General features: G+C 37.9%; 1 protein-coding gene across 1 annotated transcript; it reads left to right on the plus strand.

Moving 5' to 3' along the window:
- Nucleotides 1-873: 873 nt before the first annotated feature.
- pyroxd2 (pyridine nucleotide-disulphide oxidoreductase domain 2) lies at nucleotides 874-10,933 on the plus strand. Its single transcript, XM_055170944.2, has 16 exons — nucleotides 874-1,053; nucleotides 1,911-1,930; nucleotides 2,020-2,113; nucleotides 3,303-3,376; nucleotides 3,467-3,622; nucleotides 3,748-3,901; nucleotides 4,037-4,098; nucleotides 5,329-5,426; nucleotides 5,668-5,809; nucleotides 5,918-6,052; nucleotides 6,564-6,636; nucleotides 8,654-8,810; nucleotides 8,987-9,141; nucleotides 9,307-9,413; nucleotides 10,248-10,368; nucleotides 10,482-10,933. The coding sequence occupies exons 1-16, from the start codon at nucleotides 939-941 to the stop codon at nucleotides 10,547-10,549; spliced, it is 1,731 nt and encodes a 576-aa protein (XP_055026919.2). The 5' UTR covers nucleotides 874-938; the 3' UTR covers nucleotides 10,550-10,933.
- The last annotated feature ends 912 nt before the right edge of the window (nucleotides 10,934-11,845 follow it).

The following is an 11,845-nucleotide window of genomic DNA, read 5'->3' on the forward strand; positions in this document are numbered from 1 at the left end:
ACCAAAACAAATCAAACTTTTCACAAATTCACAGAAGATCTTCTGACAGTAAGAGAAAAAGACCAAAAGCTCAGATTGCTTAGACCTGTACAAATATGTAAAGTACCCATGTTACAATTAACACTAATTTGTGCCCCGCTCACCCCTATTACATAAATTCACTCTTTGACCATTAAACTTTCGGTTAACTTTATAATAAGGGTCCATAAATCATGAACTAATGCTGAGTTAAGGCATGTTGGTAATCATACATAAACTAATACAGTACAACATTACATGTTTTTTAGTTGTTAGTTAATGTATTAATTAACAGTGAATGTGTTGAGTCATGTTGTAGTTAATGATAACATGCCTTAACTCAGCATTACTTCATATTTAAGTAAGAATAAATGTATTAGTTCATTATGATTCATGGACCCTTATTATAAAGTGTTAACAAACTTTGTATGAAACCTTTAAACTTTGCTTTCAAATGTTAAATGTCCAGTGTCACTACAAGCAGAACAGAACAATTTGTTAAGGTTTACCAAGGGCATGGTTGATATTACCCACCAATGACTTAACTTAGTACACATAGTTTGTTAATCTCTGAAATTTTTAGTCCCACTGATAAAAAAAATGCACATTATGTCCCCTTTCTTTACTTTTATCTGCTGAATCATTTGCCACTAAACAACAGCTATGAAAGAAGAAAACATATTTATCAATGTTATTATGATTTATGGATTACGCTAAAAATGATATTCCAATGAACTTTTGTTACTGTAATCAAAAGTTAACTCATCATTTTGTTCATTTTGAGAGCGCTGTTTTTAATGGGGGCGGGCGGAGTGTTTTCTATTGGAGAGAAAAGTAACTTGGGGCCCCTCACATACTTTGCACATGGGGAGGAGTTGTGAAGTTTGAGCTTAAGGTTTAAAGGCTGTCAGAAAAACATCATGGCTGCTGCGGTCCGGGGGCTTCGAGCACGCAGAGGTTTTATTTCATCGACACGGAGCTGCAGCCACAGCGTTACCATCAAACCTCAATATGACGCGATTATTATCGGTGGAGGTAAACCACACACAATCACAAGCAGCCTGAGTGAAAAGTTTAACAGGGTAGAAACGCAATTCGCATTACTTGGAGTACTTAAATGGGCGTTGCTAATGGCCCGGACGTTTCTTTTGATTGGTCAGCTAAGACTGCTGTGAATAAAAAAAATCTTATTTTAAATATTTACTCTGTTTTTAAATGCAACGACTTTAAAATTGTCTTTGTATCGTTCTTTTGTTTTAAATAATTGTCCAAACCACCGCTGAAAAGAGCACGTAGATGACGTGTTGACGTCACGTTTCTCCGCGTTGTTGACGATGAACCGCAATGAACCAATCAGCTTGATTCATTTTGAGCCATCCTTTAAAGTAAAAATAATAATTATAATAATATTTTTGTAAAGACTCAGGCGAATATGCATTTGTATATTTAATTCACTTTCTAAAAATGAATTGTTGCAAAACGACGTTGCTTTAATAAATAAATAAATAAATAAATAAAGGGTTTGAGATTTTAATAGGATTCAATGTGGGATTTGGGATTGTGAGCGGCTGGGCGCCCTCTAGAGGATCAAAAGTTATTTACAGAACAAAAGTGTCCCATAGAAAACAACTAGAAATGTCTGCAGGGACTAGTTTAGAAAACATGAATTTTGTATTGTATTGTATATAAACATGCTTTTATATGTTTTTGAGTATTTGTGCATGCATTTATTTAATTTAATAAATTTTGCACACATGTAAATACATAGATCCACTGTTGCACTTTGTGGTGTTTTGCATACAATAACTTCTTATAACCAGTTTTTCAACATCAAGTGATTGATTTATGAATAGCCTAACTCACACCTTTCATATTCCTTTTCTTCTATTTAGGTCACAATGGCCTTATTGCTGTAAGTGCACACCAAACAAGCTCTTCTTTAATACCAATAATTGCGCAACCGCTTTTAATCTGAATAATGTTCTGGTGTAATTTGTACAGTCAGCATATTTGCAAAAGGGGGGGTTGAAAACTGCTGTACTGGAACGCAGACATGTGCTTGGAGGAGCAGCTGTATCTGAAGAAATCATTCCAGGTGTGAGTTCAAGTTTATCACCCACATAAGTTACTTATCTTTTAAAGTGACACTGTAAGATTTTATTTGCATTAAAACATCCCACTTACAGTAAAAAAAATTTCAACAATGTTTAATTTCAAAAGAATCCAGCACTCTACCACTGTTCATAGGGTTAGTACTAGGGCTGTGCAAAAATCTCGATACAGCTAACTATCGTGATAATTTTTTCAACGATAGTGTATCGATATTTCAATCTCTACTATCGAGTTTTTTATTTTAAACATCAAATCCCTCTGTGTGCATCAAACAACCTCCTCCGCTGCTGCTGTAGTTGTCGCTGTCCAATTGTCTGTCATATACGCCTATTCGGCCAATGTCTCAGAAGTCAGCGGGAGTGAGAAAATGGCAGAAAATTTAAAAACACGTCCAAGTCGACGTGTGGAAGCACTTTGGCTTTTAAAAAAAGTAAAAAAAAATGCTCTATTTTTTTACATTTTTGATTTTAAAAAAAGTATTGCAATGTATCGCAACATGCAACGTACTGCATTGTATCGTGATACATCGTATGCTGTAATTGTTGTTTAGCGACCTCTAGTGGCGAAAATGACATATTGTGCTTTTATTAACTGTTGAAGAATCAGATTTAAAGCACTCTTGTCTTATGCTGCGTTCACAGCGGCCGCTTCAACGTTAAGTCAATGTGAAGACGTGCTAACGCGGTGTAAATGAGCCGTTTAGCGCGGCGCGGTAGATGCGATTCCGCCTCATTTGCGCGTCTAGTTTGCGCGAATGCCGCAAATTGAGCTTGGCCGCGGGAAACGCGCGAGTTGAAAAATTTTAACTTGGGCGGAAAAACACGCCGCGTTAACCAATCAGGACCTTGCTCTGGTAGTCACGTGATTACAGGAAACGAGCAGAGTCGCAGAAGCCCCTCCCATGATGCAAATTTCCGCGTGAATGTCTCAGTAACTAACATTTTGCGCGAATGAAGCGAGTAAACTCAAAATGTTCAAGCGGCAATCTTATGCACGAATTTGACGCCTCAAACGCGGCTGGTGTGATCCCACAGTTAGAACTAACTTAGTCCTACAGTTTATGTATAGGTGGCTAGGTAGCAGATTAACCCTTTAAGGTCATATTTAACTTCTGCTGTGGATCACTGTAGTTGCTTGTGACTATGGAAATTGTTTGTGTTTGTTTGGTTCAGGGTTTCATTTCTCCAGGGCCTCCTATCTGCTCAGTTTACTCCGTCCACACATCTACCAGGACCTGGAGCTCAAGGTGCTGTTTGTATGCATGTTACATGCCACATTTTCTCTGCACTTTTTTATTTTATTATTAAAAACGAATCCTCTCTGTCATCTTATGCAGAAACATGGCCTGAAGGTGTACATGAGGGACCCCCATTCATTTACCCCCATGTTGGAGGAGGGCGTCGGAGGGCGGCCACCGCGCTCTTTGCTGCTTGGAGCCGATCTGGCAAAGAATCAGCAAGAGATTGGCAAATTCTCAAAGAAAGATGCCAAGGTTCTGTGACAATGTCAAGCACTTTAATGTTACGTTATAATCAACCGCAAACTATTAAACCCACACTCTTCAACTTAAAAATGTATTAGATATAGATATCTATTTTCTATATACTGTCGTTACAGGTCTATCCTGATTTTCTAAGCCATTTGGAAAGACTTGCCTGTGCCATTCACCCTCTTCTGGATGCACCACCTGTTGACATTCCAGGAGTGACTCAGGGATCTTTGAGAAAGAGATTATCTGCACTGAAGAGCTTAAAACCTTTGGTGAAGTCTGGTAATATAGGCTTATATAAGGTTATATAAGATAAACCAGAGCCAACTCGACTTTTCGGGGACTAGAATCCTATTTAAACTAGGGCTTATAAAACTGAAGTATTATGAGCAAATCCATGTGTTTCTGTGTTTAAAGGGTTGATGTTGGGAAAGAATATTCCAGAATTCTATGAACTAATTACAGCTCCAGCTATGAAGGTGGGTTGGGTTAAAAAACTAAAATACAGGGAATGCTGCATTTACAGTTCTTGGCTTTTAAAACATAAACTGTAAAACTGGGTTTGTTGGATGTGAAATGGCAAAGTTGGAAAATCTGAGTTTGTGAACACTCAAACTTGATGGCTTACGTGAATAGTTGTGGCTCCAAAGGTTAAGGGTCCAGTAGTTAGATTTTTACCATAAAGTCTTTCTATCAATCATTGTCTTATTGCAGCACCTGTTTGTCACTTTCTTTCACCCCATTTGTTTTTAAAGGGGACAAATCAAGAAAATCTGACTTTTTCGTGTTAAAGTGCTATAATTGTGTACCCAAGTTCTATCAACCTAGAAAATGTAAAAAAAAGAAACAGTAACTTAGTTCTGGTAAACTATTTTTGCAAGCATGTGAAAAAATAGGTAATTAAAATGTGGCTCCCCTTGTGATGTCAGAAGGGGATCTTATTATATTAATACCTTCCCTTAATCTGCACTGCATCCAATCACGGCACTGCCATTTAGTGCAGAGAGAGAGAGAGAAGGAGAGAGAGAGAGAGAGAGAGAGAATAATTGACAGCACAATTGAGTTTCAATTTCATTAAAGGTGCAGTGTGTAAATTTTAGCAGCATCTAGTGGTGAGAATGTGAGTTGCAACCAACGGCAGCTCCACGGCTCACCGCTTGCTGTTGAAACGCATAGAGAAGCTACGGTAGCTGCCACAACTTATTAAACAAAGTTTGTCCGTTAAGGGCTTCTGTAGAAACATGGTGGCACAAAATGGCGACTTTCATGTAAAGTGTATGTAGATGAAAAAGTCTCATTCTAAGGTAATAAAAACATAATGCTTCATTATGTAAGGTCTTTATACACTCTTGATAATATAGTTATTCATATTATATTGCATTTCTGTCAAGAGATTTTTCTAAAAGGTACACACTGTACCTTTAAATCACCAATATGGCGATCAGTATTTGCATTTTATCAGCTCATTTGCATTTAAAAGGACACACCCCCAAAAACGGCCCACACTTAAAAAGTGGCAATTGCTATAATAAATTATATGTGGGGTATTTTGAGCTAAAACTTCATATATGTACTCTGGGTACATCAAAGATTTATTTTATCTAAAAAGTCTTGTGAAATGTCCCATTTAATGTTTGCAATTCATAATATTAATAGACATTGTCTAAAGACCATGCATTAAAAGTCATTTGTTTTGGGTTTTCACACAGGTGCTAAATCGCTGGTTTGAATCAGAGCCATTGATAGCCACATTAGCCACAGACTCTGTGATTGGAGCAAACACAAGTCCAAACAATCCTGGAAGTGGGTGAGCGAATATTGTCATTTACATTCATGCATTTGTTAGACGATTTAATCCAAAGTTACTCACAGTGCATATACATTTTTTTTAATCAAAATCAGAATCAAACCCCAACCTTTTGGACTGCTAACGCAATGCTCTACCAGTTGAACTACAGGAACAACTTTGCTATTAATGCCTCTTAATTATTTGAATTTATTCAGATTATCTTGCGATTTTTGTGTAAACAATGATCTTTACTATGCAGATATGTCCTCCTGCATCATGTCATGGGTGAGCTGGAGAAGGAGAAAGGAGCCTGGGGTTATGCAGAAGGAGGAATGGGTGGAGTTTCTCAATCGATCGCCCGCTCTGCACGCTCTCTAGGAGCGGATATTTTTACAGAGAGAGTTAGTGTTCAATGGTGAAGGTGTAACCATTGTTTTTGTAATTGCTTTCATTAGACAGTACATGACGTGCTCAGGACATTGATCTATTGCCTTTCTGGGTTCCTTTAGGATGTTGGACAAGTTCTTATTGGTCAGGATGGTTTTGCAAGGGGTGTTGTGCTAAAAGATGGAACTGAGATCATGAGTAAATTGGTTCTGTCAAACGCCACTCCCTATGTCACGTTCAAACAGCTCACCCCACAGGTACGGCCCCAGTGTCTTGAGGTTTTGCTCATTTCTAAATGCTTAAACATTTTTGTCAAGAGCTAAAAACAAAATTCTGCTTTTTATTCCAAAACTATGCATGAAATTATGCATGAACTATTCTTTCGAAGCAGATGCATTGCATTTTGCCAAAGCCATACATCGACCCCTGGGAATCGAACCCACAACTTTTGTGTTGCTAATGCAATGCTCCACCATTGAGCTACATGAGCACATTATTCACGATGCAGTTACCATTTTCTATTAACTGCTATTGTGTCCTTCGGTTAGAGTCATCTGTGTTTACCCAAGGAGTAATCCTGTGCTTTCACTACACACATTGTCTGCATGTAAATGTGTTAGTCAGAGATAATACAATGGGGTTGTGTATGATCAAAAAATAATTACACCCTCACTTTTTCCAAAGGTCAAAGGAAAAAAAACGTGGAAAAATAAACTGCGGCTTTAAATGTTAATGACGATTGTGAATAATTGATATCTGTGGTTGTAGGACGCCCTGCCTGAGGGATTCATCAACGCTGTGGATCAGATTGACTATACTTCTCCTGTTACCAAGATTAACGGTATGATATCGGTCATTTAATGATTCATTTAACTTAACTATCATGAAATAAGCAGTGCTAAAGTTTTAGCTAGACTTTCCTGGAAATAAAGCATCATATTAAAGCCACATTGATGTTGCCATGACAACATTCAGCGTGTGTCTTGTTTGTCAGCTGTGTGTGAGAATAGTAAGGCATCACTTTGGCATCACGTAAGCAATAAGGTAAGAGAGACTATGCTGTATCGTGGAATAAATCATGCAACTTTCTGATGTGACTTATGCACAATACAGCCCTAGCTGTACACAATACAAATATTAAAGCAAAAAATATGTATTAGCGAAACGTGCACCAGACATCTTGTCAAAATAAATGTCTGCTGCAGACGCTTCGAAGGGGTTTATGATAAAAGAAACGCTCACGTTTGCCAGATACTTGGCTAATCTCATGTGTAATCAAAGTTTACTGTTAAGTCAGTGTCTTGCAAGTATTTTGTGAATGTGAGCATCTCTTTAAAGGAATAGTTCACCTAAAAATGAGAATTCTGCCATCATTTTCTCGCTCTCATGTTGTTACAAACCTGTATGCATTTTTTTGTTCTGATGAACGCAGGGGAGGATGTTTTGAGAAATGTTTGCCCATTTACTTCCATAGTATTCTTTTTCTCTACTATGGATGTGAATGGGGTCCACGAACGGTTTGGTTACAAACATTTCTCAGGGTTTCTTCCTTTGGGTTCATAGGAACGGAGACATTTGTGCGGATTTGTGACAACATCAGAGTGAGAGAGTGACATAGTTTTCATTTTTGGGTGAACTATCTCACTTATTTTGACAAGATGCACATGGTTCACATGACGCAACGAACACATATTTTGACATGACGAGAAACACACATGACAACACATATTTTGAATTCACGCCTCTCGGAAGAGAAGTCATCAGCCGCCACTAAAACATGTATTTAGCCTTTCATGTCTGTGGCTTGTCATGTCAAAATATGTGTTCGGTGTGTCATGTAACCTATGTGCATAATGCGTCATGTCAAAATATATGTTTGCGGCAGACGCTTCGAAGTGGTTTATGATCAAAAAGATGCTTTCTTTTGCCAGAAACTCACTTAATCTCCTGTGTCATCAAAGTTTAGTGTTAATTTTGTTATCTTGCAAGTATTTTGTGAACGTGAGCGTCTAACCTTTTCGACGTGTGTGCAGAAAGCACATATTTATCTGACGCATTATGCACATAGGTTCACGTGACGCAACGAACACATATTTTGACATAGGGAGCGACACACAACACTCCAAACACATATTTTGAATTTGCGCCCCTCGGAAGAGAAGTCACCGGCTGCCACCGCCCATATATGAAAATACTTTTAGTGTGCATCTTGTTTGTCATCAGTGTATGAGAATACTGTAGTACGACATCACTTTGGCAGTGTAACAATGGCAAAAGTTATATAATATAACTGTTGATCCTTTAGCTCACTTGGTAAAGTATTGTGTTAGTAATGCAAAGGTCATGGGTTCAATCCCAGGATCACACATACTGATAAAATGTATAGCCTAAATGCACTACAAGATGCTTTGGATAAAAATATGTAAATGTAAATAGACGCATAATTCCATCACAAAGCATTATGCACATAGATTCAAGTAAGAAGTCCAATAATAATTCGGAAAATGCAACTATTATAATCACTTATAATCACACAATTACTATTATAACCACATCAATAAAAACAGGCAAATACTGTAGCCTAACAAAGTCTAAGACACTTTTTTTATCATATTATAAATTATGAATGGGTAATGTCTAAAAAAATAAATAGACATGTGAAATGAATGACTAAATTCAAACTTTGATGCTCCTAATCTCATTAGATGACAGATCATGATAAGAGACAGTGTCACACATATGCTTAAATAAAATGTAGTACTTGAATGTAGTAAAAGTTCTTGCAAACATTCTTCAAAGTTTAGTTTGTCTTTTGATGTTCATTGGAGTTTGATCCCTCTTTCTGTGCCCATGAACAGTGGCTTTAGACAAGCTGCCTAATTTCCTGGCCGTTCCGAACAGTTCGGATGGAAAACCCGGTCCACATCATCAATGTTCAATCCACCTGAACTGTGAAAGTGTTGAGGTATTGGAGGACGCTTATAGGGAAGGCCAGCTGGGACGCCCATCCTCCAGGTCGGCAAAACCTGCATTGCGGCTCATAATGGAAAAGCTAATATTTGCACAGCACATTTGTTGCTCAGGAACAGAGTTTATTGTGATGCTCATCATTCGCTGTACCAAACCACCCCGATTTACATTACATTTCAATTCATCTTCTGTGCATTTGCAACTAAAGCATGTTTTTTTAGGCCCATGTTGGAAATGACCATCCCTTCAGTGCTGGATCCGACTCTAGCGCCCCCGGGCTGTCACGTGGTGTCTATCTTCACGCAGTTTACCCCTTATTGGCTGGAGGGTCACCGTGCTTGGACCAGTGAGGACAGGGAGAGATTTGCAGACACGGGTACACCTCATTTGCATTATTGAGATTTCTTTTTTTGGAAGATTTAGTATAACACAGACAGCTTTGTTTATGCCAGCATATTATAGACGGGTACAAACTAGCTCATTTTAATTTACACGATTGCATGCTTTAAAGTAATAAAGTTTTTTGTTTGTTGTCTCGCAGTATTCGAATGGATTGAGCGTTATGCACCTGGATTTAAAAAGTCTATAGTGGGCAAAGATATTTTGACTCCTCCTGATCTTGAGAAGGTCTTTGGTCTCACTGGAGGGGTATGAAACAAACATTTAACTTTAATGTGATTGTGGGTTCATTTTAAATAAAAAACAAATACAAAGACCTATTCTTGTGCAAAAACAATTTATCTTTAGTATTATATTTAATAATATTTTGTAAGCACAAAACTCCAGTATTGCTTTCATTGTTGTTCCTCAATAAACAAGATGGCCCTCTTTCAAATGGCACGTACACTCACCTAAAGGATTATTAGGAACACCTGTTCAATTTCTCATTAATGCAATGGTGTAATGGTGTGGGGGATGTTTTCTTGGCACACTTTAGGCCTCTTAGTGCCAATTGGGCATCGTTTAAATGCCACGGCCTACCTGAGCATTGTTTCTAACCATGTCCATCCCTTTATGACCACCATGTACTCATCCTCTGATGGCTACTTCCAGCAAGATAATGCACCATGTCACAAAGCTCGAATCATTTCAAATTGGTTTCTTGAACATGACAATGAGTTCACTGTACTAAAATGGCCCCCACAGTCACCAGATCTCAACCCAAAAGAGCATCTTTGGGATGTGGTGGAACGGGAGCTTCGTGCCCTGGATGTGCATCCCACAAATCTCCATCAACTGCAAGATGCTATCCTATCAATATGAGACAACATTTCTAAAGAATGCTTTCAGCACCTTGTTGAATCAACGCCACGTAGAATTAAGCCAGTTCTGAAGGCGAAAGGGGGTCAAACACAGTATTAGTATGGTGTTCCTAATAACCCTTTAGGTGAGTGTATGTATGTACAACTATACAGAGTCAAGTAAACCATATTTTGCATGCATATCTCTCGAAATACTGCTTACAAGCTTTGTATTTTGCAGAATATATTTCATGGCTCGATGTCTTTGGATCAGTTGTACCTTGCAAGACCTTTGCCCTCTATAGCTGACTACCGCTCACCAGTCAAAGGGCTGTACTTATGTGGCAGTGGCAGCCATCCAGGTTTGTGTCTGATTAAATAAAACCCAGTTTGTCTTATCATTTAAAACTGCCTACTGGATTTGGTGGCATTATTGTGGTTTCACATGTTGATGTTCCTCTGCCGTCTGATCCAGGTGGAGGTGTCATGGGTGCAGCTGGCTGGAATGCAGCTCTCACAGTCCTGTCAGATTTAAAACGATGATGATGTCACTTAACAACACGTTTATTGCCTTCAGCTGGGAAAAATCACCTTTTGGTGGCCCGCTGGGATATTGGGATGAAAACAAAGATCAGGCCAAATATGAACTGTTGTTGACATTTTCTGGGATTTGTTCTGTCTTGCAAAACATTCAAAACACTCCAAAAATCTAGCACTTAAAAAAATTGTTGCATGCATTTTTTAACGCCGTACAATTAAAAAAAAAATCTCAGTAGATAAATTATTGAATACAGGCTTTTTGTTGTGTATAACATGTGATAGAAGGCATTAATGGAAACCACATTTTACACAAATAGCTGAGTGGTGTTAGCAAAAGGTCCAGTATGTTCCCATTAAAGAGAGCATTTTGTTCAAGTTTAAACTCAATTTAAGTTAATTTTATATTTACATTGTTGCAAAGCAGCATTATACAAAACACACACTGTAAAAAATTTAATTTTTTGTAAAATCAACATGCATTTTTGTGTTACTTTAACTTAACAAATTAGGTTAAACAATTTCAACTTGTTTTTATAAGTTATTTAAACTTATCCCAGGTCAAAACCTAAAATATTAGGTTGAATTGACTTGCAAAACGAAGTTGGTTTAACTTCATGCTGCATTTTTATTATATTTGTAGGCGTATTATTAACAAACAGTCTCCCAGTGAGCAAGCCAAAGGCGACAGTGGCAAGGAATCAAAACTCCAATGGTGTATAAGTGGAGAGAAAACCACAGACTCAACCGAGTGGTCCAGTTCTCCTAGAAGACAGATTTGGAAAAGGCTAGAATAAACTAGTTGGCCTCAAAACAAACAGTCGTGGAATGAAAGCCACAAACATTTTAAATATAGGATAGCCAACTTTCTACCATCCAAATATGGGACAGCAGGTAAAATACTGTGGCAGCGTGGTTAGGTTGTTGCTCAGATGAGTAAACATTCATTAAACATATTTGACAGTCAACTACAGATGTTACATATATCACTTCTGTCGTGTTTTCTCACTGACACATCTCCAACTCGGAAACATGGGGCTCAAAGAAAATCCCAAACATGTGGTTCGTTTAAGACATCGGAAATATTGTATTTATAAGCAAACACGGCCACTATGTACTTAAGAGTGGGGGAACTATTCTTTCAAGTTGAGGGCGTGTACGTGAGAAAAGATAGCAGAAGCAATGATTGACATCTAGTTAACAATAAATTGTTGAAAACTAAGCCTCAGAGGCTGATTTTGTGTTTCATATTTATAAAACAGTTAATTCCAGTTCTTCATTCTGATTTTATTTGCAATAAAA

Source organism: Misgurnus anguillicaudatus, chromosome 11 (assembly GCF_027580225.2).
Source record: "Misgurnus anguillicaudatus chromosome 11, ASM2758022v2, whole genome shotgun sequence".
NCBI classification, from domain to species: Eukaryota; Metazoa; Chordata; class Actinopteri; order Cypriniformes; family Cobitidae; genus Misgurnus; species Misgurnus anguillicaudatus.

Coding starts and splice junctions, on each gene's coding strand:
- pyroxd2 (XM_055170944.2), top strand. CDS start 939: ATGGCTGCTGCGGTCCGGGGGCTTCGAGCACGCAGAGGTTTTATTTCA. Junction 5,810..5,917: donor CGGATATTTTTACAGAGAGA/GTTAGTGTTCAA, acceptor GGGTTCCTTTAG/GATGTTGGACAAGTTCTTAT. Junction 6,053..6,563: donor TCAAACAGCTCACCCCACAG/GTACGGCCCCAG, acceptor CTGTGGTTGTAG/GACGCCCTGCCTGAGGGATT.